Source organism: Aspergillus vadensis (genome assembly GCF_003184925.1).
Source record: "Aspergillus vadensis CBS 113365 unplaced genomic scaffold BO88scaffold_10, whole genome shotgun sequence".
In the NCBI taxonomy this organism is placed as follows: Eukaryota; Fungi; Ascomycota; class Eurotiomycetes; order Eurotiales; family Aspergillaceae; genus Aspergillus; species Aspergillus vadensis.
The window spans coordinates 843,219-869,733 of NW_020292048.1; the positions used below are offsets into that span (position 1 = coordinate 843,219).

Here is a 26,515-nt window from a genome sequence, read left to right on the forward strand (position 1 = left end):
AGTCTGCAAGCCTTTATCAAGATTATATTTCTTCAATCATTGCATCTTATCAAGGCTCCGTATTAGACTTAGGTGAACAAGGATACCATGAGTAGATAAGGCATTCAATTCCACCACCCAATATGCCTGAACTTCGCTGTGAAATCATCCACCTCTTACAATACACTCGACTGTCACTCAGATACACCCACCTGCTGTCTTCAGTACTATACATATATCCAAGCATGATCTCCAAGACCTCTTAAAAAAAGCACAGATGAAGTCGGATACCCCATTGTGGGGAAGAGACCTGTTCACCTGCCATCCGGACTCCATTCCATCCAAATTATGATCGCACACCTAAAATCAACCTCAACCACGAGGGGATCAGTGGATTGCAGATGAAGGTATATCTGCTACAGCTCCCCCTTTGGGAATGGTGTCTCTCCGCGTGCTGCTGCTCTTAGTGACCGGCGGGAGCCAGTCAGAAGCCCTTCCCGACCCGCTCCCGCCCAGGTTGGCCACCACCAGCCAGTCTCTTCAGGCAATGATTGGAGTGTCTCCCCTTTGAGGGTTCCAGGTTGCTCCACCGGTTGGAGAACCACCGGGTCTTTAGGTCGGTCACATACTGTCTACTCCCTGCTGTATAGTGAGAGAGAGGAGGGTGCCCTGCCTGGGTCCTGCCTGTCTTTCCCCATTCGACTATAAACTGGGACTCATCCCAGTGCTGCTCACTTCCCTGATCTTCATACTCCCTTTTCTTCACGGTCATACGTTCATCGGAGGAGCAATGTCTAGGCCTACATTCTCCTGAATCAATTATTCGAGGCTGCCATTCAATTCGATACCCGCAAACTTCAGTCATTCCTTCGTCGATCTCTATACACTATTGCTTACATCGCCTGGAATCATCTATCTCAAGCACAAGAGCAGTCTTTCGCTGATTAATTTGGAAACAAACTCTCATTTGTACGCCTATATCGACATATACGTCTTGCCGTCTTGCCTCTTTGTCTCCAGACCCAGTTACGATCTTCTGCGTATCCGCCCCGTCCTTCGAAATGGCCGCCGAGAAAGAAGTAGAGAAAGTGGGAACAGCCGAGGCTGGGGATGATTCGACATCGATTGAAGTTGTCAACGCCTCAGGTCACCGTCAGGAAGTCGAACGGAACTTCAGTCTATTGAGTATTTGCGCTGTTGCTGTTACGACTGGAAATACATGGATTGCTCAAGGTGGCAGTGTGGTATGCTATGCTAGCCTCGACACTCTATCCTTATGGTAGAGTAAATCAACTGACAGTATCTTCTTAGACGACTGCACTGAGCAATGGAGGACCATCAGGTGTGATTTACGAATTGTATGACACCAGTCAACCCTAGAGGAAGGTCCAAGTCGTCACTAATCGTGATTTTAGTATTGCTGTTTCAGTTTGCTACTGGCTTGTTGCAGCATCGATTGCTGAACTGGCATCTGGAATGCCTTCTGCTAGTGGAGGTATGCTCTTCTACAAACACTGATCATGACTGTGTTACGTTGCTGACAAAAATGCCAGTCTATCACTGGGCTTCGATCACAGCGGGAAGATACGGACGTGTTTGCGGTTTTTTCGCTGGCTTTTGGAACTCCCTTGCTTGGATTCTCGGTGCTGCCTCCATGTCCGCTATCCTAGGGCAGCAGACTGTCTCTATGTATGCCCTCATGCATCCTGGCTTCGTCCCTCAGGCATGGCATATCTTTGTCAGCTTCATCATCTGCACGTGGCTTTGCTGCTGCATCGTCCTTTTCATGAACCGGTTCCTCCCGCATATCGGCAATCTTGGAATGTTCTTCATCTTGGCCGGTGTGTTAATCACCATCATCGTGTGTGCGGTCATGCCCCATGTCAAGGGCTCAGGCTATGCCACAAGCAAGGATGTCTGGAGTAGTTGGGAAAACGATACCGGATATTCTAGCCAGGGCTTCGTTTTTGTTGCCGGTATGCTTAATGGAGCATACAGTGTGGGCACTCCTGATTGCTCGTCACACCTCGCGGAGGAAATTCCTAGGTAACTTTACCATCACGACGATAATATCTTCGGTATACTAATGATGAACAGGCCGAGCCGTAACATTCCTAAAGCTGTCCTGGCTCAGATGGGCGTCGGCTTTATCACCGGTATCTTCTACATGATGGCCATTTTCTATTCAATCACCGATCTCGACGCAGTCATCAATAGCGTCTACGGATTCCCTCTTGCCGAGATTTACCGTCAAGCAACAGGATCCAGGGGCGGTGCAATCGGTCTGCTTATCGTGGCTTTCATACCCACAGTCATCACCTGCGCTGGCTGTTACATCACCGCTGGTCGCACTTTGTGGACTATCTCTCGTGACGGAGCAACTCCTTTCTCTCGCTGGCTCGGACATATCAACACGCGGATGCACAACCCCTTCAATGCCACCCTGGTATGCGGTGGCATTGTCACTATTCTTGCTTGCATCTACGTCGGATCCACCACTGCCTTTAACGCTTTCGTTGGCTGCTTCGTGCAGCTGTCCAGTCTCTCGTATTTCGCCGCCATCTTTCCGCATATGCTTACTCGCCGGTCCTCGTTCGCACCTGGTCATTTCTGGATGGGCCGTATCGGATATCTTGTCAACCTCTTGGCATGCATCTACATTCTTGCCTTTGTTGTAATCTTCTGTTTCCCTTACGCCCTGCCCACTGATGCCGCCTCGATGAACTACGCCAGTCTGATGACTGGAGGCTTGACGATTTTCGTGGCTGTCTGGTGGCTTTTCCGCATGAACACTTATGAGGGACCCAAGTCTATTCCTATGACCGACAAGGTGATTGTGGCTGATGCAGACTAAGGGTTGTCGGAGTAGGAGAAAGTTTTTGGACTTTGAATTAAAGGCGCATCATACCGAGCAATGTTGCTGACCTATCACTTGACGCTGTGCTATTTCTGACGCAAATATATCTAGAATAATCTTTATGAGCTGTATATAATCTTGATAGTGATTTGGTTCGGGTTCGATGCGTTGAGCTCCGTAGATGAGAAAAACACCGTGCTCAGTAACCAAATATAATATGAAAAGCTTTCCAAAGCTTCTATAGAAGACCAAATACCCCGTAGACGATAAACATGCTATAACATATAGACTTTACAAAGTACGGCATACCTTACTGCCGTAATAGGCAATAAACACTGTACCATCACGTGATGTCGCGACACCCGCGCGTCTCGAGGCTGTCGCGTGCAGCAGAAAAGACTCATCAACTCCACGGTGCAACTGTCCAGCAGAAAGCATCAGGAACCATCAATCGTGATGGTTTTCAAGCCATTTAAGCCTCCTTCGATGAGGAAGCCCCTTCAGCCTACTGTCTCGAGACCAGCTGTGCCAACTGAGACTTCCGAGGCCGACGGCCCTCCAGCTAAGAAGCCGCGTTTACAGCCAGAATATCCGGCAGATGTTGAGAACACCACTCCGGCCGCTGGACGACCGGTGAAGCCTGTAACTCAGCTCAAGAAGGATGTGGAGCCCTCAGCGGAGTCAAAATTCCCTGGCGATGCCACCGGAGATAGATATTTCAATGTCCTATGGTACGTGCAGTCTATCTTGTTTTACTCAGTCCTGAGACGATAGCTGTGAATGCTAACGAGCTGTGAAGGCGCAAAGTCACAACGAAGAAGAATAAAACGTGGGACGGCGATGGGGTCCTGACGATACGCGATGGCAATGCCTACTTGCAGGATGTTTCCGGAAGAGACATGGGACGGGTGATGTATGGCTCCCGCCTCGAACCTGGTGTAATGCTATCGATCGGAGGCAAGGAAGTGGAAATTGATTCGGAGATGTCGAAGAAAGAGTATTTGTCTGGTCGTCAGTATCTGCAAGCGAAGAAGGCGCCGACTGCTTCGACAACACCGCCTACGAAAGCGTTCGTTCCTGTTCGAAGCAGTACTGGTACTTCTGCTTCGACGACTGTTGCTAAGAGCCAATCTGCAAAGCCTAATGTACCAACGCTCACCAATCCTGCTTCGAGGAAAGGAACGGTCACTGGTACGTACAAAAGGCCGTTGTTGGAAAGCACTGTTTTGCCACCCACACCGTTGGAGAAGCCGGTTCCACGCCATGATCCTAATCAACCTGGAGCACTGGTCATGAAACGACCGGATTCTGTGCCAAAGGGGAAACAGATTGTTGATGTCGTTGTTGATCCATTCCTGGCTAAGCATTTGCGGCCTCATCAACGCGAGGGTGTTCAGTTCCTGTACGAATGTGTAATGGGAATGAGATCTTTTAACGGAGAAGGAGCTATCCTAGCAGATGATATGGGATTAGGGAAGACCTTGCAAACCATAACCCTCTTGTGGACACTTCTGAAGCAGAACCCAGTATACGACAGTCCCCCGGTTGTTAAGAAAGCTCTTATTGTGTGTCCAGTCACTCTAATCAATAATTGGAGGAAGGAATTTCGCAAGTGGCTTGGAAATGAGCGAATTGGAGTTTTTGTCTTCGATGACAAGAGGAAACGACTCACTGATTTTACGAGAGGAAGGGCTTACAGTGTGATGATCGTGGGATATGAGAAGCTCAGATCGGTGCAAGAAGGGTTAGCCAACAGCAACGGGGTCGACATCATTGTTGCCGATGAAGGTCACAGACTGAAGACGCTTCAGAACAAGAGTGGCCAAGCTATCCAGTCCCTGAATGCGACAAAGCGAATCATTTTATCCGGTACACCCATTCAGAACGATTTGAAGGAGTTCTTTGCCGCGGTAGATCTCGTCAATCCCGGAGTCTTGGGAACTTTCAAGTCGTTTGTTAGGGAATTCGAGGGCCCGATCGTCAAGAGCCGACAGCCCGAGGCGACTAGAAAGGACATAGAGAAGGGAGAGGCGAGGAATGAGGAGCTACGGGAGCTCACCTCCAAATTCATGCTACGAAGAACAGCCGATATCCTGGCTAAATATCTCCCTCCGAAGACGGAGTATGTGCTATTTTGCAAGGCGACGCGCACGCAAGCGACCATCTACCAGAACGTCCTCGCCTCCCCAGTCTTTCAAAGCGCCCTCGGAAACTCGGAGAGTGCTCTCCAACTTATCACTATCCTCAAAAAGCTCTGCAATAGCCCGTCTCTGCTCACGCCCAGAGATGTGAATGAGAAGCCCAGCGAGACCATCGCCGCTCTCTTATCTTCTTTACCACCGAACCTCCTACGTCACTTCACTCCCTCATCAAGTGCCAAACTCCGTGTTTTGGATCAGCTACTTGATGGTCTACGCACAAAAACCTCGGAGAAGATAGTCCTTGTCTCCAACTACACTTCTACCTTGAACCTACTAGCAAACCTACTCACGTCTCTCTCCCTCCCCTTCCTCCGCTTGGATGGTTCCACCCCCGCACAGAAACGACAATCATTAGTAGAGGACTTCAATCGCCTCCCACCGAACCTCTGCTTCGCTTTCCTCCTGTCCGCAAAGGCTGGAGGTACTGGGCTCAACCTCATAGGTGCCAGCCGACTCGTCTTATTCGACGTGGACTGGAATCCCGCCACCGACATCCAAGCCATGGCGCGTATTCATCGTGATGGCCAAAAGCGTCACTGCCGGATATACCGCATCCTCCTCAAGGGCAGCCTCGAAGAGAAGATCTGGCAGCGTCAAGTAACCAAAATCGGGCTTGCCGACAGCGTCATGGAGAAGAGGGACAGCGTGGCCCAATTTTCGCGGGACGAACTCAAGGACCTGTTCCGTCTGGACGAAGAAAGCAAGTGCCAAACACATGAACTATTAGGCTGTGACTGTGGAGGGAACGGACAAATTGTCCCACCAACGGCGACTGAGAACGAAGACGAGGAAGACGACCACTCATCCTCAAGCTCCCTCGAAGACTTCCCCGATCTCCCTACCCTAATCAAAGCATCCCAGGTAGACATGGAGAAGCAAGAACGTCTAATCCGATCCAGATCCAGATCCCGACCAACAACTCGCAGGTCGAGGGCCGGGAGGACCAAAATCGAGGATGACGATGAAGACGAAGATGAAGACGACAACAACACCGAACCCGCGAACCAACAAAAGAATCGAATCCAGCAATCCCTTTCACAATACTGCCACATCGACCCCGTCCATCTCAGTGCCACTGATACAGATACCGCCGAACAACTCGAATCAACCATCGACGACGATGTTCTTCTCTCTTTGCTCAAAGATGAGGACAGTAATAGAATCGGATATGTTTTCAAAAAGGCCAGCACAGCAGCAGCTGAGGCTGAGGCTGAGCCTAAGACGAAAGAAGATGGCAAGCACGGGACTTTGGCGTCTTCTTCGGTTGTGGTTATACCGGATTCGGATTGATTCATATATCGACTTCCTACGTACACATACACATAGAGGCGCATACATAACGACAGACATATAGTATAGTTATACGAATAGATGCATGCATGGGTTAGGTGGATTTCAGTATATTGTGTATATAGAAGTATGCAATTGGGATTTCTATTTTCATTCCTTGATACTTAGTAGTCTTGTATTTGCAGGATATACTACAGAGTCTAGGTGTAGTGATAATATAATGAGATTATGAGATACTATGTTATTACAGTGCTGGCTTGGAGTTGAGCATGTGTGGTGAAGAAAAAATGAATCAGCGAGGCTTAGAAAAATATAATGAAACATTAATGTGACCTGAATAATAGTTCAATGGGAATGAAGTTCGGTGTAGTATTTCATCAGACTCTAAGATTTGCATCGCACATTCGCAGTTCGTCTTCCGGTTCATATACACATGGGCATCTAAGAAATCGTAAAAAAAAAATGGGGAACGGCTTGCAAGAGGGGAAATAAGGGAAGTATGAAAGATAAAAGAAGGGAAACTAATGGAAGAAATAAACATCAGCAAGAGGGGGTATGAATATGCACATGAAACAATAACAATAACACCTGCAGTTAAATATAGGAACATCGCTAAAAAGTCAAATGCACGAACGAGAGGACATGTCTTAAAAAATTGAGAAAGAAAGTTAGAATGAGTATCCGGGGTTAAATATCAGTTCCTGACGAAAGAAGTCAGGTTAGTATTTGGACTTCCCGACAAGTCCAAAGGTGTATGCTGCTTCGGCTTCACTCTTCATCTGGATCATATAGATCTTGGAGCTACCGACGGTAACACCGCCCTTCTTGGGCATGGCTCCGCCTTCGTTTTCTTCCCAGACGGACACAGCGATACCGGTTCGAGCAACTCGCTCGAAAGAGCTTTCGCCTAGGCAGACGTCAAGGAGGACCTCGCCGCGAGTCTTGCCTCGGACGAGAATGCGTTTCTCGGGCTCCGCTCCGCGTCGGGGAGAAGCGGATCCAGATGCTGGGGAAGTATCTTCGGCTCCTTCTGCAAGGCTGTTGGCATCTCCGCGCCCGCTGGCCGTATCAGAAGCACGAGGTGCTGAGGGCGCAGGCATTATCGTTAGTCTTGCAGCACCCATATCGCGCCACTTGGATTGGGTTTCACGCAAGTAAAGCCGAATCTTAGCGTTGGACAGACCAATACCATCACTGCCTTTGATGGCGGCTGCGATACGACCGATGCCGGATGAGGGAGAGGCATTCGATCCGGAACCAATGGAGCTTGAGTACAAGCTGTCTTCATTTTGCCCATCGCGAGAGGTGAGCGAGGAACGAGAGATGTTAAACATCTTGCTTCCTCCTCCGAACCGCTTCAGTGCTGAAAATGCACTGCTCATAGTCCCTACGCTACTCTCAGAGTTGTCGGCAACCGACCGTGGAGAAACAGATGCACGGTAGCTCCGCCTGCGTCGTGGCCAGCCGAACAACCCACCATTCTTCGTTGGTGATTCCACGGGCGCTGGCTGCTCTGCGTAAGGGCCTCGGGCATTTTGTAGGGCTATGTAGGTTGGGTTGTTGATGCGCGCTTGGTTGATGAGGCCGTATAGGAATTCGCACTCGTCGGCGTTTCGAGATCGAAACATAATATTGTTACTCCAGTTGATCTTGGACCGTTTGGTCGGAGGAGAGCGAATACTTATGTCAATGGCTGTGCCGCGACGGATAGGCACAAGGGGTGTGAGCTCAAGGGCAATCAGTGGGCGTGCTTTCTTCGTGTCGCTGTCATCTTCCTCCATCCCGGCTGGTGCATTACCCACGTCATATGCTTCGATGAGCCCAGGACTGACTATGACCTTGCAATCATCGGGGAAAATGCTGTCCCATGAGCCCTTCTCTGACCAAGCAAAGACCGACGCAATCACTGTGGACGACTTGCTCGGTTGCGAAGGAACGGATCTATATCCGCCCTGAGAGGCCGAGTTGGACAGAGACAGAGAGCTACTAGCGGACGTGGCTTCTGGAGCCTGGGCATTTGGCTTGGTAGGAGCTTCAAATGGTGGCAGTGATGCGTGCTCATCACCTGACTCATCCGAGCTGTCCGTGTCCGAATACTCGGAGCCCGAATGCACTTCATATCGACGCACAGTCGATGTATCAGAATCTGAGTACGAATCCGAAGCAGTAGACGGTTCATATTCATGCTTTAGGGGCGAGGAGCCACGGCGTCTAGTCCGCACACCACTAGGGCTAAGCACAGGGGTATTTGGTAGGCTGGAGCCAATGGAACTCGGTGACCGAGAATGAGTCGGCGGAGGTGGAGGGGACTCATCTTCGTCAACCTGGTCCGATCCCGAGTGCTGGCGAGAACGATTCTTGTCCTTGCTAGGAGTTTCGGGGATGTCATCGTATTCCACAGGAGGGAAATCGTCGTCCTCGGTGGACGCCAAAGAGTCCGAGATGTATGTCTGACTGCTGCCCTTTCTGAGTTTCGGAATTAGAGGAAGATCCATGGACGGCACGGAAGACACTCGGGGAGAACTCTTTTCAGGGGTACTCTTCGTTGGAGTTTTCGGGTTCTGCTGCTGCTTGGGTTTCCTCTCTTCTGAACGTTTGGCTTCCTCGTGGACTGGATGGGTTCCTCGATCCAAGCTTGGGTCTGTTGGTGTGGTAGGGCTAGAAGGAATGATCTCTCCATTTCTGTTGACCCTCTTGGCCTTTGACCGTTTGAGGCCGGGGGAAGGTCTGTCATCGGCCGTGAAGCTTTTTCGGGGTTCCCTGGCATGCAAGATAGATTGCGGAGGCGGGGACTTGATCGAGAACTCGTCACCAATAGCATAGTCCGACTCTGGAGTTACTGCACTTTGCAGTGAAGTACGGGCCTCGCTGATCCAGGAGCTCACGGTACTTGGATCCGAAAGATGATCCTTAGGGGTCAAGGATCGGCGCAGGGTACGAGAAGTAGGTTTCTCTCCGATAGGAATGTTGACATTTGAAGGACTTGGTGGGGCTTTTTGTGCCTGAGAGGCTTCGTTGGCTGAGGATATAGTTTTTGCTCGTTGGCGCTTGGTCCTGTCAATGAAGCTCTGGGTTCTACAGATAGCCGGTGGGAGAGGATTCGAGCCCAGCATCTGAACCCATTCAAATCCAATATCCTCTTCATCAATTTGAAGCACCAGCAGTTCTTGCCAGGATTTGGTATGGTTCGGGCCACTGCGTAGCATGACCACGATCTCGCCCTTCACGTCGCCGTTGCGAGCAGAGACACGGCCAACCTCGATAGGAGGGAATAGCAACCAACGATCTGTATGATCGATTTCGCAGATTAGTAGATCTCCGCCTGCCTTATTCCCAGCGGCCCCGTCTCTCAAGAGGAGCTCTGCGCGGCAGTCAATGATCTGGCCACTTGTGTGGTACAAGGAAAGATTGAAGAAATCGCGGGCCCGGACTCTTCGGCTTCTGTCAACAGTAACTCCAGGAAGTGCACCCAAGGTCGCAGGATCTCTGGCACGCGTAGCGTCAACGTTGGCAGCAGATTCATCCTCAAGCCTTGCTCTCTCTTCGCGCGCCCGGCGGCGGGCGTCTGTCACAAGGCTCTGGTATACCGCAGCAACATCCTCGGCCTTGGGAGATGGCTGAATGGTCTTGATTCCTTTGAAGGTTTTTGCGAGGTACTTCAGGCGTACAAGAGGTCGCTTCAGAAGGTAAGCCACGTCAACCTTTTCACCGTCACTATCCACCACATCGCCATTCTCATCCCTTGCCATGCCCTCATCCAGACTCTTTGTGTCGGTATTGTCGCCTGCCTCGCCTTCTTCAAGAGGTGCGAGGTTGACAATGACATCTTTGAACCCCAGTCTCCAAGCCTTGAGGTATTCGCGATACACTCTCTGTGCCCCATTCGCCCAGGTAAGTAGAGCTTCCACATCATCCTGCGGAATGCGCTTGTGCAGCGTCTTCAGTCGCTCAATAGCAACTCCCATGTCCACTATTGGCTTGCTGAAATTCACCTCATCCTTTGGATCGGCAGAAGGCCGAAAGAGTCCAGCCGCAATAGCAGAATCAGATTTTGATAGCACACATGTCAAGAGGACTGGAATAACACCACCGACCAGGGTCTTAAGCTCACGCATGTATTTTACCTCGTCAGCAGCCAGCTCCTTTAGGAGGTCAGGAATGTTTTCTGTAGTGATGCGACTCTTTGTTTTCAGACTCCTGGCAGACCGAAGGCTTCTACTCCGGCCACTTGGAGCAGACAGGACTGATATCAAATCATCATGAGTAGTGAGGCGCCTCTTTAACTGGGAGGAGATTGCAGGAAGTGAATTGGGGTCAAATTGGTCCCTTTTCTCCTCTTCGTCGAGCTTTGCCTGGGTGGACTCTGCCTCCCGTTTTTCCGATGCGGCATCTTGTCCTGATCCTGTAGCATTCTTCGTTGTGCTCATAGATTCAACAGACGCAATTGTCGAGAGGGGATGAGCCCCTGTCGTGGGAAATGGCTTTCGACGACCAAGGGGCACCGGTGCATTATTCGCAGACACTTCGGATCCCTCTGACAACTGTTGGGACTCAGTCTCTGATGCATTATCGTTGTTGGCACGGGGTCGTTTGCCAACGGGTAGCTTATCGGCGCCTGATGACCGCGGTTTCTCCTCACGTTCTGTAGGTGCCTTGTGTTTGTCCGAAATAGTGCTGTCCTTCTTCGGCTCTGCTTTCTCTTCTGCTGTCTTTGATTGTTCGCTTGTAGTCGGGCCTTCTTTCCTCTGCGCTGGCGAAGCATCCTTCTTCGATGTGTCGCTCGCAAGGGGAGGCTCAGTATCGCTCTTGTCCTTCGGCACATCCTCCTGTTTCACGGGTTCCTTCTTCTTGCCGGTTCTAGTGTTTAATGGCGCAGGTATCTCGACATCGGGCTCCATGTCCTCGACGAACGGGTCAGGCGTTTCAGTAAGCCATGCCTCTATTTTAGCGCCTCGGTTGGGTTTCGGAGGTTCCGGTTTGGCGAACATCTTCTTTGATTCATCGAGCATATGGGAGAATATGCCGCCTTTGGGGGGCTTCACCGTTCCCCGGCCTCTAGGTGCAGGACCTCGGGGTACTGGATTTGGACCTCGCGCACGTCGCCTGGAGAGTTCTGAGAAGTCGGCCTCGCTTGTCGCCCACTCGGAATCCTCGTATAGTCCTCCGTCCCTTGTCTTTGCACTCTGCGACAGCTCCGACCGTGCACGCACATGGGTTTTGTCGGCGGTTGCAGGTCGCGAAATGGACTTGGAAGATCCATTGTGAGACGCACTCTCCTCCTCGGCCTTGTCCTCGGGTATTGTATCGACATCTCGAGATGCCCTCGATTTTCTCCGTTCTCTTGTCGCGAGGTCGGATGCGATAGCAGCCCTGCCCCTTTCCTTGTTGCGGGACGGAGAGGGCAATATTGTATCCTCCCGCGCACCTTCCGCCTCGTCACCCTGCGGAGAACGTAGACGGTCATTTGTGGTATACTCGGCAATGCGTTTCGGCGGAGGGAGCCTGGAAGAAGGCGTTTGGGTAGGGGTTCGGTTCAGCTTCCAATGCTCATCACTAATGACTCGTTTGCGAGGCGTGCTTTTGCTGCGTTTCCTCGTTCCAGAGCCATTGGAACTACCGGATCCCTTATCTTCGACAACTTTGGAGCTGGTATCGGCTGTTGAATTCTCCTCGTCGTCGTCGTAGCAAACCCCATCATTGGCTGTGATTACCCCGCCCCCCTGCTGCTGCCACTTGCGAACCTTTGCTCGCACTGAATTTGTATCGTAAATGCCTAGGGGTACTCCAATGTCGAGCGGTTTCTTGGTCGGGGAAGTTCTGGTGCCTCCCCCACGGTTGGAGGGGCGCTGCGGGTTGGCAGGAGTCGGCATGGAAATCTGCGACCGGAACCAGGCATTAGCAGTGAAATTGAGGTCGCGGAGGTTGATCGAGATGTCAGACGGAATCAGCGGATAGATGCGATCGCAAAGCTGACTTTTTTTTGGAGGGTAGTGTGAACAAAGAAAGATAGGGAAATCCACCCACCGACGTCACCAGTTGTTTGTTTATGGGAGGGGAAGCTCACTCGAGGTCGAGACACCGACAGCACATACCCTGGTTAACAACCACAAGGTAGCGGTTCTGCTGGGGAGAGAGCAATTAATTGGGATACCACAAAAGCAAAATACGAATTCAAGACAGGATATGCAACGCGAAAGTCAAGAACAAGCAAGAAATTGAGCGAGAATAGGCGGTCAAGTGCAGAATGGAGACCGGACGTAGGCAGCGCAGCTTCACTAGTCTAGTACACACGGCGCTGGTTTAGAGTGTCGAGTAGCTGGCGCGGGGGACAATCAATTGCTAATTTGGATGTCTCCAGAGGCCCTCATTCCTTTCCGAGAGATTGAAGAGGCTCTTTCAAGGACAATCCACAAGGCCAGCCTGGATGCACAACAATAACAACACAACACACCAGTGTGTTGATCCAGCTGTGTCTGGTTCTGGTGGTCCCTATACTTCGCTGGAACTGCGGGACGGACAACAGACGGACAAGGACACACTTTCGGCCCTTCCTTGGGTTTGGCAGAAAGGCTGCCCGGGAAACCAGCTTGAACTCTGCGCCACTCACTGGGCCCCAACCAATTCCATGGCCAGAATGCCCCGTTCGTCACAGATCTGGCGCCCAAGTTTAGTTTGCACCAGCCAACCGCATTCCGCCAGAAATGATGATTTGCTGCTGCTCTTGGGCTCGACCGTTCAGAGCTCAATGATTCATTCCGCGACCGGTGGTTCGACCCTCCCTTTTCTCTCAAGTGGAATCGAATGGATCAGGTACATCCATCCAAGATTCCAGGACTTGTAGGGAAATGCCCCCCTCTATTTATCTATCCATCCATGCACATGGGCCCTCAATCCCCACCTGACTTTGCGGCCTCTGCATCCCATGCCTCGCACCCTGTCACCACCCTGGCCGCCCAATGTCGTGGTCGTTTGAAAGTTCCTCAACTCTTTCTGTTTGAACTCCGATAAATAGAGCAGTCATATTGCACCGCGGATCAGTAGCCGTAAGACGATCATTCCGGTGTAATTAACGTGTTTTTCGGAGCTATACCTTCTGTTTGCCGGAAGAGCAGGAATGCCTAAACCGATCCACTGGGGGCTACGCGTCACAGAGTGGGCTAAAAAGGGAAAAGTATTCTACCTGATTTATTGATAATTCGAGTGCGTTGTCATGCACTGGGCTATGCGGATTGCTTTTTCCCACTCGGGTGCTGTTGATTGGAGGCTCGACAAGAGAGGGCTGTTCCGGCCGAAGCGAAGATCATCTCATGCGGGAATGCTCTCTGAGATTAAACGCATGCATGGTCAGGGAAAGGTCAAGGCCCTTGGTCTGCGTTAGCCAGCACTACCCCTCATCTAGATGCTGTTCCGTTTATAACACGGGTGACATCATCTCACACTGTACGTCTCTCTCATCGGTCCTTGCGCTGTTTGGAAGTATTTTCCACGGCTCTAAGAGCCTCTGTTATTGTCCGGATACTCCGGTAGAGATAGTCTAGGTCCATCGTCAGCTCCAAATGAGTGGTAAACAAGCAAGGGAGCCGTGAGACTGGAACGTACAGAATGGAACCACAATCCAGATGAAATTCATGAGGAAATAGTACACCCAAAAGTAGTAAGGCTCTGGGCGGCAGTACGGTCGGTCATGAACGTAGTGATCGAACAAGCTGGTCGCATAGTACAGAGCATCGCCATAGAGGTGGCTCATGCACACGATGATCTGCAATGGATGGCGCAGAGGATGCTGAGAAAGGGTCAAGTATGCAACCAGAAAACAGAGCGGGCCCCAAAGAAGCTATTCCAGTATATTAGCAACGGTGTCGCAGACGGAGCTAAGGAGGATAATGAGCAGGGGTCCCTGCAGCCACGGGTGCACCTACGACCGTGATAGTCTCCATGCATAGGACGAGGGTATCTGAGGTCATGTATCGCGAATCCGACAGGGCGTATTCCTTCCATAGCTGACCGAAGAAGTCCTGCGCGGATGCCATACGAGCATGGTTGATCATAAAATAACCCTCAAAGAAGCAGTGAATCGTACCCGCTGGGAGTTCACACTGCAATTAGCCTCGAGAATTGTTGTCTCGCTGTTGGAGCAGTACGTAACTAAGGAGTCCGACTTACAGAGGGCAAACCACAGAATAGCAAGACGGTCGGCATTCTTTAGCGTTGGTCGGAGTCTACTGGTCAGGGTGAAAATGATTCCCAGTAAAGCTGCCGCGCCCACGCTAGCAGTACTGAGGATACTGAGTAAGGAAGCCTCGTTGGGAGCATAACCATGGATTTGAGCATTGAGGGGGTAGTAGGGATGGGGTAGAGCTTTGGAGTCCATGGTAGTCATTGTGTTTAGGCCTTCGATTGGGCGATCGATGGTTGGAATCGACAGAGGCTCGAACAGGAAGAGGTCTCTCTCACTTATGTATGGCTCCAGGAGTCGGTCGGAGTAAAGTATAGTGGGATGCTCAGTTAGTTTTTCCCAATTCGGTAAAGTACAGTAAATAACCAGACCTATCCAAGCGACTGAACTGGGGAGCTAATGTTCTCAAGAGAGTGCCACTGGTTGAATTTTTTTTGTCAACTCGTCTCCTCTTGCTCTCTTTTTGTGAACAACTGGATATCATGATGAAGCAGCAGCTGTTGAATAGTTAACAATTGCAATTCATTCAGCTGATCCGCACGGGACTAACCTGATGGAGCTAGCGGGTTTAGTGTCCTCAGGCAACGACAGCTTCTCCGCAACTCTTCCCCCCCAAAGGTCCGCTAACTGTTTGACCGACGCCAGCTTGTATCGTCCGATGTCGCCATCTCCGTGATTCTGCTCCTCTCACTCATTCCATGGGGTCGGTCACCTTCGCTGATTACGCGCTCTCCGGCAATGGCACCTGGTCCTTTTAGACGCAAGCCCCTGGGGCTTGACGTGCCCCGCCCCGCTACGGTCGTTGAGTCGCCGCCTGGCATTGCGGCCCTCTTCGTCATTCGTTTCGATATCAAGGCCGGGTGAGGAATTCCAAGTCTGTTTTAACAGCAACCCACGCAAACTATTCTGGTTACTGACGGCTCTTCCGGAATATAGATACGTGATATCGTGGAAGCGTACTGTTCCCGGGGGTAAGTAGCACCCTGCTGCTTCAACGGTCCTTCCCGTGATAGTGTCGCCTAACCCAGCCGATCATATAGTTGAAGTTGAAGGAGCTGTGGAGTACAAATCGCTTCCATCTGGTCTGCACAATGTCTCAGAAGATCTGGTGTACGTATATTACGGCCTCGTCCGGCCATGAATGCTTGCTAATAGCTCGGTCTTGCCAGATACTTCGTCCACGAGCAATATGCTGGCATCAGCGCGTTTGTCAATTGGCCGGCTGAGGAAGCGGAACGAAATGCAAAGATGTTTGCTATCGGGGTTCTCGTCCCATTAAGCTCCGGAAGATTGGGGAAGAGCTGGAGACATGCTCCCAAGCTCAAAGAACTGGCGGCGTAAGTTGAAATCGGCCTTGCGCTGTCCTTTTGAACCGGCCGTTGACGCTTTCGTGATCGCTTTCAGGAACTATGCCGAGGATATGTCCAATACGCAACCTTTAACAGAGTACTGGAATGATTACGAGATTCGTGAAAACGATTCTTCCGCTATGCCACCCGATTCCCCCATGGAGTCTCCTCTCAGTCTCCGGCTGCGAGCCCATGGTGATCTAAGAGATGCCGTCCATCGAACCCGCGCTTTCAGTGATGCAATCGTGTTGGAAACGCCCAGGCCGGCCCTGACGCCCTTCCATCCAGCTTCCTCGCTCCCTAATTTTCTAGATTCCTTCGGTCCTCTCCTATTTCCTCTGTACAGAGCAGCACTGCTGCGCAAAAGGATCCTTTTCATGGCCGAAGCGCCAGTCCAAGAGCCCTGTAGCTATGGTATGATTACTATCCAATATCTTTCCACCCATGCTTACAGTCAAATAGTGTACGATCTTTCTTTATTGGCCTCCTTACCTAATTCGCTCCTTCCTTTACTGCCGCAAAACGGTTTACCCTCTCCGCGACCTCGCCCATTGTTCAACGTCGGCATTCATGATATTCCTCACCTCTCGTCTTTTGTGGGCACTTCGGTCAATGCAGAACATGACGCAGCCTGGATTGCATGCAGCACAGACAGCGTTTTGACCATGAAGCCTGAGCTCTTCGATGTTCTTGTCACCTTACCTCCCGCTCACTCCAAGAACGCCGCAGAGAAGGTATTTCCTACTATTTCCATCTTTCATACGCAACCGCCAAAGGGCAAGACGCCCCAATCCATCGAAGTCAAAGCAACCCAGCGCGACGCACGACGTTATGCTACCCTTCGCAAGGGTCTTCGGCACGTAACCCAAGAAGAAGAAGCAGCATCCACTGAAGCCGACGACGACTCGGACGCAGCCTCGACGTACTCTTCCAGTCCCATTGTCGAACCTCTCTCATGGACACGCTTGGCATACACCTCCTTCATATGGTGGGCATCGGCCGGTGAGAAGCGTGACGGTCTCTCCGAAGAAGAGGAAGAAGAGCACCAAATGGAACAGGACACGCGCCTGTTAGCCAGCGTAGAAACCCTTCCCAGCCCACCCTCAGGATCTCTCGGCCGTCGAAGCATTCAACCGCAGGAATCGACCCAGCCGCCTGAAATTGCCCTAGTCGCGTACTTCCGTCGCCTCACAGCCCAAATCTTCATCACTCTATCCGACGTAGTTGCCCGGCACGATAGCCGCAATTCCCCCGATGACGATGAAGATGACGACGAAGAGATACCCGAAGAGGACACCGTTTCTTACGAAGATGATCCAGAAGACGACGAAGGTCCCGGCCCCTCCCTTACCATTGGCCGACAATCCACCCAAGAAGACGATTCCAGATCTCCATTGCTACAACAGCAGACAGGGACCGGGACGCGCGACACCAGAGCCTCCTACGACGATAGCGACCCAGTGAAGATCACTTCTGAAGATCTGACCGAGATGGGCCTGGATATCTGGAGTACAGCTGACCGTCTGTTTGTCGAGGAACTGGTTCACCTGTGGTGGGGTCGGAAAGCACGTGTGGACAGTGCGAGGATCAGATGTTGCGGTATTTCCATCATATAAACGGTGTATGTGCTGGTTGGGCTGCAATAGTGGGGTGCATCCTACTTCTTGTTCTTTCTTCTTTCTATATTTCGAGATCGTCTTATCTGGCACTATGTGTACGCATGAAAGTATATACGGCCCGGTATTAGCATTTATAGACTGTCTAGTCCATCTCGAGGAATGCTCATGCTAGGCTAATAGTGCTACTACTACTCAAATGACTTTTTTGTAACAATAAGGCGAGTTCGCATTGAAATTGTCATGTCAATATCGTAAAGGTTCTAGTCTTCATCCAAACAGCATCTTGAGATCCACCGGTCAGGCATCGTAGAAATCAACCTATATACAGAAAAAGGGTGGGACCACCAGGCAAAAAAAACGAAAAATAATCACTAGACAAAGGAGAGTAGAGAGTGATCTAAGAGAATGTCAAGGCTGATAAGCGATGCTCTTTCGCCATGGAGTCGGGACAAATGATAGAATGAACCAGAATAGCAAAGCATTCAAGTGGAAGAAAATTAACCTCTTGGTATATGCAAGAGGGAAATAAGTAATGGTCGTAGCTTTTCGCAACAGGCATAAAAACAAATGGATACAAGAGAGAGCACCGTGTATGCCCAACAAAAATCAACATCCAAAAAGACAAAAACGCCATTTCGCTCGGAGGACCAGGGTATCAAGAGAGAGTTGAGTCGTTAACCAAGAATATGAGGAATGAGAGATGATTTTGGATCGTTGAGTCAAGCGCACTGATCCTGGCTGTCATGTTCAGCCAGTGACGGGACGGCGGTTTCAGTAGTGGGACATTTGGATAGGAGCGCTCATATCCCTCCGACTTCTGATGGAACCGTCGCTTGCATCTGGATTCTGGACGCCAGGGTACCGTCGAGCGCTCCGGACAGGAGTAACTCCCATGCCTCCTGAGCGAAGCCCGCTTTCACTGGCACTGACAGACCTCTTCATGGTGTTTGCTCTCTCTCTCCGCGCTCTAATCTGAGCCAGTGCTTCTTCTCGGCTGATGGGGGTCCCAGGAACGTCGGAAAAGCGATTTGATCCCCCATCATCGCGCAGAGGGACCTTCGTGGGGTCATTGTGCCTCTCAGGGGTGCCGGCTTCATGTCCAATGGGCATTACAGGATCCCATGGCACATCAACAACCGCTGGCGAGGGGTGGCCTTTCGGAGTGGCTTCACGATCCGTTATAGAATCAAATGGAGCCTGGTGCTGAAGAGACCCATACTTCGGGGCAGGGCTACCAGACATCACACGGGCGTCTATTCCATGTTCAGCGTAGGCTGCTGGTGACTGATGATCGTTTGCAGTAGCCTCGTTGGCCTTTCGGGGCGATCCTCGTACAGGAGAAGGGAAGGTGTGGAAGGTCCCGGTGGCAGGTGAGAATGTTATCAAAGGTTCCTCCGGAGGCTCATCGTCGTCGTCATCGTCAACATCCTGGATCTCCTCGACCTCTTCAACGATTTCATCCACATCTTCATCGACATCATCCCCGGCCACCTCGCGCTCGGCTGCTTCTTCTCCGGCAGGATCCTCCATCAGTATTTGTTCCTTGACACTTGTCACATATCTAGGCTCGCCTTTAGGAGTATGAGACGGACTTGGCTCCTCTGGTGCAGCAAGTGCGTTCTGGTCATTTTTGCGATGTTTTGGGTGTTCCAACTCATCCTTTTTCGTCGTATCCACGCTTTGCGGTTCATGGGTATGAGGAGTGCTTTTCTGCTCTGCCAAGCGGCAAGTGCAACGTTTAAAATGGCACTCCAGGCGCAAGAATTCAAGCATTCCCTCGGCGTCGACTCTGAGTTGACGCTCGCGCCTGAGAGTCTCCTCCAACTCAGCGATCTGTTCTTCATGTACATCGAGTGTCGTGATCTCCGCGGCCTCCTTTCTAGGAATTACGTCTGACATCCTTTGCCTCTTGGGAGGGGTATCCTTGACGGGTGAAGATTCAGCGACATTGGCTTGAGGCGGATTGGCTATTTCCTCAGCAGAACGTTTTGGTCTCCGAGGGGTAGGTGTCAACAAGAGATTGAGATCGCCTTCAGTCAGCGACATTCGTCCAATATCGTTCTTCTTCTGCTGCGCTTGCGCTTCGAGCTTCTGCGAGTGGTTGTTGGCCTCGGCGGCCCGTAGCTGTTCTTTAAGGACCTCCATCTCCTCCGTGAGTCCAGCAATAGCATAAGCGCGTTCGAAAGCCTCCTGTTTCGCTTGTTCTTTTGCTGCTCGCTCTGCCTGGGCCTCGTCTTTGTATCCTTTTGCTTCGTTTCTTGCGTTTTTCAGCTCCTCCTGTGTTTTCACCAGAACGGAGCCAGCTCGAAAAGCCTCCTTCCTCGCCTTCCTAATTTCTTTTTCGAAGATTGATCGCTCGTGGGCCTGGCGTTCTTTTGTTGTTTGCAGTTCTTCCAGCAGGGACTCCAGTCTTTCACTTATCCGACGCTCCCGCGACTGGGCTTCAGAAAGCTGAGCGGAAACATTGGCCAACGCCGACTCAGCCTCTTCGCGCCCAAGGATAGCCCGCTGAAGAGCTGCCGTAGATGCTGCTGAAGGCTGTGAGCCCTGCGCGGGGCTGTTTCCTCGCGACAAATTGTTCAGATACGCGACCTTGGCCTGTACATCGATGAGTCCCCGGGGAGTCTTCCGCTGAATGTTGAAAATATCCGATGACATTGAGGGTGAGCCAAGTCCGATCTGCTGGTTCATCCGGTCTGGTGACAGGGGATTGAGGGCCTTTGTCGGGCTCGGCGTCGCGCTCGATGGAGAATCCATCGCGGCAGTATGTGCTGTTGCTGTGGCTTGTTAGTGTAAAAAAATGATGCGTTCACTCAAGACTCAAACATGACAGTCTGACAGTCGTGTCTCGAGGGATTGTGAAACTAGTAGGTGCCGAAGGAAGCCCCGTGGAAAATCCACCTGGAGTGGAGGTGAGAGGAGAGTAGTGCTCGGTTGATGATCCCCTAATCGGTGACGCACCCACAACAATCAACCGATCCCGCCGATTCCACGCTTGTTTGTTGCTCGCGCCGCAGTCTCGTGACCGTTGCCCGGGACAACTATGATTAGCCGTATTGGGAAGGCGGGGTTCACGTGTCACAGAATCTTCCACTAGTCCCAGATAGGCATTCAGCGCATCCAGTGGTCTGTGCGTCCACTGCTTGTGATGCCATCAGTTGCCCACCATTATGAAATTGTGGGTGCTGTGTTCTAGACTCGCAGATAATTTGAAGATCCTGGACTGCACTGAGATTAGCTTCTGCAAATTTCGGTACTTCTTTCAGGAGCCTTTGTGGAATTGAAATCCCCTGCATGTGCATCATCCTGTAGGATCCATCTGCGACAGCTGCATATATTTTCTGGGTGCAACGCCAATGTGGAACATAGTAATTGTCAACACCGACCATGCATGAAATCATCACCCTCCAGCTCGGTCAACGAGCTAATTACCTGGCCACACATTTTTGGAATCTCCAGGTTAGTGAGTCAATTATCAGGCTGCGTTTTTCACCGAATATGCATCCCATAGCTGACATTTCTGGCAGGAATCCTACTTCACTTACAACGAGGAAGAGGAATCTCCAGTAGACCATGATGTCCATTTTCGCCCAGGCGTCGGCGCCGATGGGTCGGAAACATACACCCCTAGGACTGTCATATATGATCTGAAAGGTGGCTTTGGCACGCTCCGCAAGTACAACGCTTTGTACGAGTTGACTGAAGATGCCACCCCGGGCCAGGGTCTATGGTGGGTTTTCACCTTCCTACGTACTCTCTTTTATCCGAGGCAGGTGCAATATTAACAATGGAATTGTAGGGACGGAAAGGAGATTTTACAACAGCAAGCGCCAATTCCACAGAGTGACTACCAGAAGAGCCTCGACGCGGGGCTACCTGCACCAACGCTCTCTGCGGAGACAGTAAGGTATTGGTCGGATTATAACCGACTGTTCTATCACCCTCGCTCCATTGTGCAGCTCAACGACTATGAGTTGAACTCCAAAATCATGCCCTTTGAGGATTGGACTATTGGAGAAGAACTGTTCAATGAGCTCGACAAGGAGCATGACTTGCTCGACCGAGACGTCAGACCTTTCGCAGAAGAATGCGATCAGCTGCGTGCACTGCAAATATTCACCGGCTCTGACGACGCATGGGGCGGCTTTGCTGCAAAGTACATTGACAGGATTAGGGACGAATATGGCAAGAAGTCAGTCTGGGTTTGGGCCATCGAGAACGGAAAGAAGGTCGATCGGGTGAGTGCTTCTACGATATGTTCTAGGTCTATGTGAAGCTTACACTGGATCATATGGCAGCAAACTCAGTTCAAAAGGGATTTGAACAAAGCTCGGTCTGTACATGCCATCTCCACACAGGCATCGCTGTATGCGCCCATTATCGACCCTCCAAGTCGAATCCCCCGATCTATCTATCTCGATCCTCGATCGGAATGGTACACCTCGGCCTTGGTTAGCGCCGCCATGGAAAGCGTGTCACTTCCCACGCGACTGCGTCCATATCACGACTTTGAGGCGTCCCTGGCAGGTGATGACAGTATCCATAAGATATTCGAGCTGCAATCTACGATCGTGCAGGATGGTGAAGATGCCGCCAAATCGCCTACCAAACCATCGGATGATAGTGATGAGAAAGAGCCTGGAAGTTCGCCGATCAAGAAAGACTTTGATCTGGACTTCACCTACGACGGGCTGACCTGCCAAAAGTCCCACCATGTCTTCAACCAGCTTCAAGTTTCACGAGGAGTTGCCGATCGGGAGAATGAGTCGGGCGGGGAGGACCAGGGTATCCTCCGCAGAAAACGACACTTTAACTCGGAACCAATGTTCCAGAGGTCAGACAAGCCCGCTGAACTTGTTCCATGCAGTCACATCGTTAACATAACATATAGGTTTCATACGACCCTACCTTTCCCGGTATTGGACAGCTTCCCTCAGAATATGTTCCCGGAACTCAGATCGAAGGAGAAGATCAGTATTCTTGCCGCATTGACTGTCTCTTCGCGAACGGCAGAAAGACTGAAAGTCTATGAGACATTGGCTGGACGAGTGGCTGGCGTGGATGAGCGGGAAACTTTGGTCAATGGGTTGGGCGAGATCCGCGAGACATACGAGACAGGATGGATGAGCGACTCTGACTTTGACGATGACTAGCCTTATAAATGAAAATATAGCTCACACTTGCATCGAACTTGTAGCATCATTGCTCACCCCCTGCAGATGGAAATATCTAGTTGGACCCTGAAGCAGCGGAATCCTTTTAAGCACGACGATCGGGGCGCCGATCGGCGGGGGCAAACAGAACAAACAGCGAACCGGTCGGCCAAACGTGGCCTCTGTGCAATCATCGCGCCTTTCATTCATCGTGAATCTCATTTCTTGGTCCTACTTTCGCTTACTGCCAGGTGGCCAGTAATTCCAACTGTGATTGTGGCCTAGATGACTCTGTCGTTCTAGATCTTGCGTACGTGGTCTATTTCTTTCCACATATGCTTCCCTCCAGCCAGCTAACCGGCACATAGTTCACGACAGCTACTTTCACTATTCAGCCCTCCTCCGAACCCTGCATTAAACATATTCGATGTACCAATAGCTATTATCACCAATCGCTCTTTCCAAATATATCCGAGAAAAGAAAAGCTGTTAATTCATATATCGGATGGGGAATCATTGAATTTTTGTAATAAGCAGAAGGTATGCGACAATGTGTGGAGAACGACCATCAGGACGGAAGGATTTACTGACTCTCGCAGCATCAGAATTACACAGACCATGGCTCCCGGCAGCCAGCGACGGTCCTATGCCTCGCTCACCTCCCTCCCCGTACTCTCCCTAATTCTACCGTTTCTCCTCTTCGTCCTCAGCTTTCCTGCCCCAGCCGCGGCTGCGGGTTCCGCAGTCCTTGGTATCGATGTCGGTACAGAGTACCTAAAAGCTACGCTCGTCAAACCCGGAATTCCGCTTGAGATTGTCCTCACCAAAGATTCGAAGCGCAAGGAGTCCGCCGCTGTAGCGTTCAAGCCTACCCGCGAGGCCGATGCCTTGTTCCCCGAGAGATTCTACGGTGGCGACGCCTTGGCGCTAGCGGCACGGTATCCCGATGATGTCTACTCGAACCTCAAGACTCTGCTTGGACTTCCTTTCGATGCGGACAATGAGTTGATCAAAAGTTTCCACAACCGCTATCCTGCATTGCGCCTGGAAGAAGCGCCTGGTGACCGTGGCACGGTTGGCCTGCGAAGCAACAGACTGGGAGAAGCCGAAAGGAAGGATGCCTTCCTTGTCGAGGAGATCCTGGCCATGCAGCTGAAGCAGATCAAGGCTAATGCCGACACACTGGCTGGAAAGGGATCAGACATCACGGACGCCGTGATCACGTACCCGTCGTTCTACACCGCCGCGGAGAAGAGGAGTCTGGAATTGGCTGCGGAACTGGCAGGTCTGAATGTCGATGCATTCATCAGCGATAATCTTGCGGTCGGATTGAACTACGCAACCAGCCGCACATTCCCCAGTGTTTCAGATGGCCAGAAGCCCGAGTACCACATTGTCTACGACATGGGCGCCGGCTCTACAACTGCCAGTGTCCTCCGCTTCCAAAGTCGCTCGGTGAAGGATGTGGGACGGTTCAACAAGACCGTCCAGGAAGTCCAGGTTCTGGGAACCGGCTGGGATAAGACTCTTGGAGGAGATGCCCTGAACGATCTGATTGTTCAGGATATGATCGCCAGCCTCGTCGAGGAAAAGAAGCTCAAGGACCGGGTTTCACCGGCTGATGTCCAGGCCCACGGAAAGACCATGGCGAGACTCTGGAAGGATGCGGAGAAGGCTCGTCAAGTTCTCAGTGCGAACACTGAGACGGGCGCCTCTTTCGAGAGTCTTTATGAAGAGGATCTCAACTTCAAGTATCGTGTCACCCGCGCCAAGTTCGAGGAACTCGCGGAGCAGCATATTGCACGTGTTGGAAAGCCCCTGGAGCAAGCTTTGGAGGCTGCCGGACTGCAGCTGAGCGACATTGACTCCGTTATCCTTCACGGTGGCGCCATCCGCACACCGTTTGTGCAGAAGGAGCTCGAGCGGGTTTGCGGATCTGCCAACAAGATTCGTACCAGTGTCAATGCGGATGAAGCCGCAGTGTTCGGCGCTGCCTTCAAGGGAGCCGCTCTGAGCCCTAGCTTCCGCGTTAAGGACATTCGAGCAAGCGATGCCTCGAGCTACGCTGTCGTGCTCAAGTGGGCTTCCGAGTCTAAGGAGAGACAGCAGAAGCTTTTCACTCCCACTTCCCAGGTCGGCCCCGAGAAGCAGGTTACCGTGAAGAACTTGGACGACTTCGAGTTCAGCTTCTACCACCAGATCCCCGTCGACGGCAATGTCGTCGAATCCCCAATCCTGGGTGTGAAGACACAGAACCTCACTGCCTCTGTCGCTAAACTGAAGGAAGACTTCAGTTGCACGACTGCCAACATCACCACCAAGTTCGCCATCCGCCTGAGCCCTGTCAACGGACTTCCTGAAGTCGCCAGCGGTACCGTCAGCTGCGAGGTGGAGTCTGCCAAGAAGGGAAGCGTGGTCGAAGGCGTCAAGGGTTTCTTTGGCCTGGGTAACAAGGATGAACAAGCTCCCCTCGGAGAGGAAGGCGAGCCCAGCGAGTCCATCACTCTCGAGCCCGAGGAGCCTCAAGCCGCGACAACTTCCTCGGCAGATGACGCTACCTCCACCACAACTGCCAAGGAGAGCAAGAAGAGCACCCCCGCAACCAAGCTAGAGTCTATCTCTATCAGCTTCACCTCATCTCCCCTGGGAATCCCCGCCCCCACCGAAGCCGAACTCGCTCGCATCAAGAGCCGCCTGGCTGCCTTCGACGCGTCGGACCGTGACCGTGCCCTGCGCGAAGAAGCCCTCAACGAACTGGAATCCTTCATCTACCGTAGCCGCGACCTTGTCGACGACGAGGAATTCGCCAAGGTTGTGAAGCCGGAGCAGCTGATCACGCTGCAGGAGCGAGCCTCCGAAGCCAGCGACTGGCTGTACGGCGACGGCGACGACGCAAAGACCGCCGACTTCCGCGCGAAGCTCAAGTCCCTGAAAGAGATCGTCGATCCAGCTCTCAAGAGAAAGAAGGAGAACGCGGAGCGCCCAGCCCGCGTTGAGCTCATGCAACAAGTCCTGAAGAACGCGAAGTCCGTCATGGACGTGATGGAGCAACAGATCCAGCAAGACGAGGACCTCTACTCCTCCAGCGTCGCAGCATCCAGCTCTTCCTCCTCTTCCACAACCGAGTCCTCGACCTCCTCTTCCACCACCGCTGAATCATCTTCTTCCGTCGACCTCGACGAAGACCCCTACGCCACCACCTCCACCTCATCCACCACCAAGACCGCCTCGGCCACCACAACCCCCAAGCCCAGCGGTCCCAAATACTCCATCTTCCAACCTTACGACCTTACCAGCCTCTCCAAGACCTACGAATCCACCAACACCTGGTTCGAAACCCAGCTCGCTCTCCAGGAGCAGCTCACCGTGACCGATGACCCGGCCCTCCCCGTTGCCGAACTCGACACCCGTCTCAAGGAGCTCGAGCGTGTCCTGAACCGCATCTACGATAAGATGGGCGCGGCGGCAGCCAAGTCCGGAAAGGAGCAGAGCAAGAAGAACAATAACAACGGCAAGTCGTCGAAGAAGGAGAAGGCCAAGGCGCAAGAGGAGCAGAAGAAGTCTGCTAAGGAAGAGGAGCAGAAGGAAGATAAGAAGGCTAACCGCAAGGATGAGCTGTAAACCTAGCGGCGGCCTGGTCTTCTGATACATGGGAATTGAGCCGATCGGTCCCCGAAGAAACATATTTAAAAAGACACTAGGAGTTCGGATTGAGCGTTACTACTGCCACTTTCGTTGTTTTTCTTGCTGTGATGTGATGAATCCATTTACACGCTGATTAAGTCCCTGTCGGGGGATTATTGGTCGGTGTTATGTAAACTATACTACTATAGATAGAATTGACTTGACTGTTCATTTCCTTTTTACCTTTTTTCAAATGAAATTTCATTG

General features: G+C 51.7%; 8 protein-coding genes across 8 annotated transcripts; 5 read left to right on the forward strand and 3 right to left on the reverse strand.

Moving 5' to 3' along the window:
- Positions 1-1,040: 1,040 nt before the first annotated feature.
- Positions 1,041-2,935, forward strand: BO88DRAFT_365061 (putative choline transport protein; the record flags this gene model as incomplete). Its single annotated transcript, XM_025704001.1, has 5 exons — positions 1,041-1,223; positions 1,291-1,337; positions 1,395-1,474; positions 1,533-2,025; positions 2,077-2,935. The coding sequence occupies 5 exons, from the start codon at positions 1,041-1,043 to the stop codon at positions 2,831-2,833; spliced, it is 1,560 nt and encodes a 519-aa protein (XP_025563457.1). The 3' UTR covers positions 2,834-2,935.
- A 330-nt stretch (positions 2,936-3,265) lies between these two features.
- Positions 3,266-6,366, forward strand: BO88DRAFT_365064 (DEAD/DEAH box helicase). Its single transcript, XM_025704002.1, has 2 exons — positions 3,266-3,567; positions 3,636-6,366. Exons 1-2 carry the CDS (start codon positions 3,293-3,295, stop codon positions 6,325-6,327), a joined length of 2,967 nt encoding a protein of 988 aa, XP_025563458.1. The 5' UTR covers positions 3,266-3,292; the 3' UTR covers positions 6,328-6,366.
- A 486-nt stretch (positions 6,367-6,852) lies between these two features.
- On the reverse strand, positions 6,853-12,568 carry BO88DRAFT_38336 (uncharacterized protein). Its single transcript, XM_025704665.1, has 2 exons — positions 12,392-12,568; positions 6,853-12,203 (listed from the first exon to the last, which is right to left on the reverse strand). The coding sequence occupies exon 2, from the start codon at positions 12,195-12,197 to the stop codon at positions 7,047-7,049; it is 5,151 nt and encodes a 1,716-aa protein (XP_025563459.1). The 5' UTR covers positions 12,198-12,203; positions 12,392-12,568; the 3' UTR covers positions 6,853-7,046.
- A 1,210-nt stretch (positions 12,569-13,778) lies between these two features.
- BO88DRAFT_453410 (EXPERA domain-containing protein) lies at positions 13,779-14,707 on the reverse strand (the record flags this gene model as incomplete). Its single annotated transcript, XM_025710743.1, has 4 exons — positions 13,779-13,861; positions 13,927-14,161; positions 14,247-14,410; positions 14,491-14,707. 4 exons carry the CDS (start codon positions 14,705-14,707, stop codon positions 13,779-13,781), a joined length of 699 nt encoding a protein of 232 aa, XP_025563460.1.
- A 417-nt stretch (positions 14,708-15,124) lies between these two features.
- On the forward strand, positions 15,125-17,690 carry BO88DRAFT_443658 (uncharacterized protein). Its single transcript, XM_025710042.1, has 6 exons — positions 15,125-15,363; positions 15,440-15,474; positions 15,544-15,613; positions 15,673-15,840; positions 15,908-16,266; positions 16,315-17,690. Exons 1-6 carry the CDS (start codon positions 15,242-15,244, stop codon positions 17,466-17,468), a joined length of 1,908 nt encoding a protein of 635 aa, XP_025563461.1. The 5' UTR covers positions 15,125-15,241; the 3' UTR covers positions 17,469-17,690.
- Positions 17,691-18,242: 552 nt separating this feature from the next.
- BO88DRAFT_339402 (uncharacterized protein) lies at positions 18,243-20,228 on the reverse strand (the record flags this gene model as incomplete). The annotated part of the gene is made up of 2 exons (XM_025703027.1): positions 18,243-18,899; positions 19,029-20,228. The coding sequence occupies 2 exons, from the start codon at positions 20,226-20,228 to the stop codon at positions 18,243-18,245; spliced, it is 1,857 nt and encodes a 618-aa protein (XP_025563462.1).
- A 432-nt stretch (positions 20,229-20,660) lies between these two features.
- Positions 20,661-22,644, forward strand: BO88DRAFT_404683 (misato family protein). Its single transcript, XM_025706687.1, has 5 exons — positions 20,661-20,930; positions 20,999-21,201; positions 21,271-21,709; positions 21,770-22,305; positions 22,363-22,644. Exons 1-5 carry the CDS (start codon positions 20,859-20,861, stop codon positions 22,622-22,624), a joined length of 1,512 nt encoding a protein of 503 aa, XP_025563463.1. The 5' UTR covers positions 20,661-20,858; the 3' UTR covers positions 22,625-22,644.
- Positions 22,645-22,835: 191 nt separating this feature from the next.
- On the forward strand, positions 22,836-26,478 carry BO88DRAFT_387985 (Hsp70 family protein). The gene is made up of 3 exons (XM_025704836.1): positions 22,836-22,934; positions 22,993-23,164; positions 23,224-26,478. The coding sequence occupies exon 3, from the start codon at positions 23,243-23,245 to the stop codon at positions 26,243-26,245; it is 3,003 nt and encodes a 1,000-aa protein (XP_025563464.1). The 5' UTR covers positions 22,836-22,934; positions 22,993-23,164; positions 23,224-23,242; the 3' UTR covers positions 26,246-26,478.
- The last annotated feature ends 37 nt before the right edge of the window (positions 26,479-26,515 follow it).

Excerpts from the sequence above, each read along its gene's own strand:
- BO88DRAFT_365064 (XM_025704002.1), top strand. The coding sequence starts at position 3,293 with ATGGTTTTCAAGCCATTTAAGCCTCCTTCGATGAGGAAGCCCCTTCAG. Across the intron at positions 3,568-3,635 it reads AGATATTTCAATGTCCTATG|GCGCAAAGTCACAACGAAGA; the intron begins GTACGTGCAGTC and ends CGAGCTGTGAAG.
- BO88DRAFT_38336 (XM_025704665.1), bottom strand. The coding sequence starts at position 12,197 with ATGCCGACTCCTGCCAACCCGCAGCGCCCCTCCAACCGTGGGGGAGGC.
- BO88DRAFT_443658 (XM_025710042.1), top strand. The coding sequence starts at position 15,242 with ATGGCACCTGGTCCTTTTAGACGCAAGCCCCTGGGGCTTGACGTGCCC. Across the intron at positions 15,364-15,439 it reads CGTTTCGATATCAAGGCCGG|ATACGTGATATCGTGGAAGC; the intron begins GTGAGGAATTCC and ends TCCGGAATATAG. Across the intron at positions 16,267-16,314 it reads CCAAGAGCCCTGTAGCTATG|TGTACGATCTTTCTTTATTG; the intron begins GTATGATTACTA and ends ACAGTCAAATAG.
- BO88DRAFT_404683 (XM_025706687.1), top strand. The coding sequence starts at position 20,859 with ATGCATGAAATCATCACCCTCCAGCTCGGTCAACGAGCTAATTACCTG. Across the intron at positions 21,202-21,270 it reads ACCCCGGGCCAGGGTCTATG|GGACGGAAAGGAGATTTTAC; the intron begins GTGGGTTTTCAC and ends ATGGAATTGTAG. Across the intron at positions 22,306-22,362 it reads TCGGAACCAATGTTCCAGAG|GTTTCATACGACCCTACCTT; the intron begins GTCAGACAAGCC and ends CATAACATATAG.
- BO88DRAFT_387985 (XM_025704836.1), top strand. The coding sequence starts at position 23,243 with ATGGCTCCCGGCAGCCAGCGACGGTCCTATGCCTCGCTCACCTCCCTC.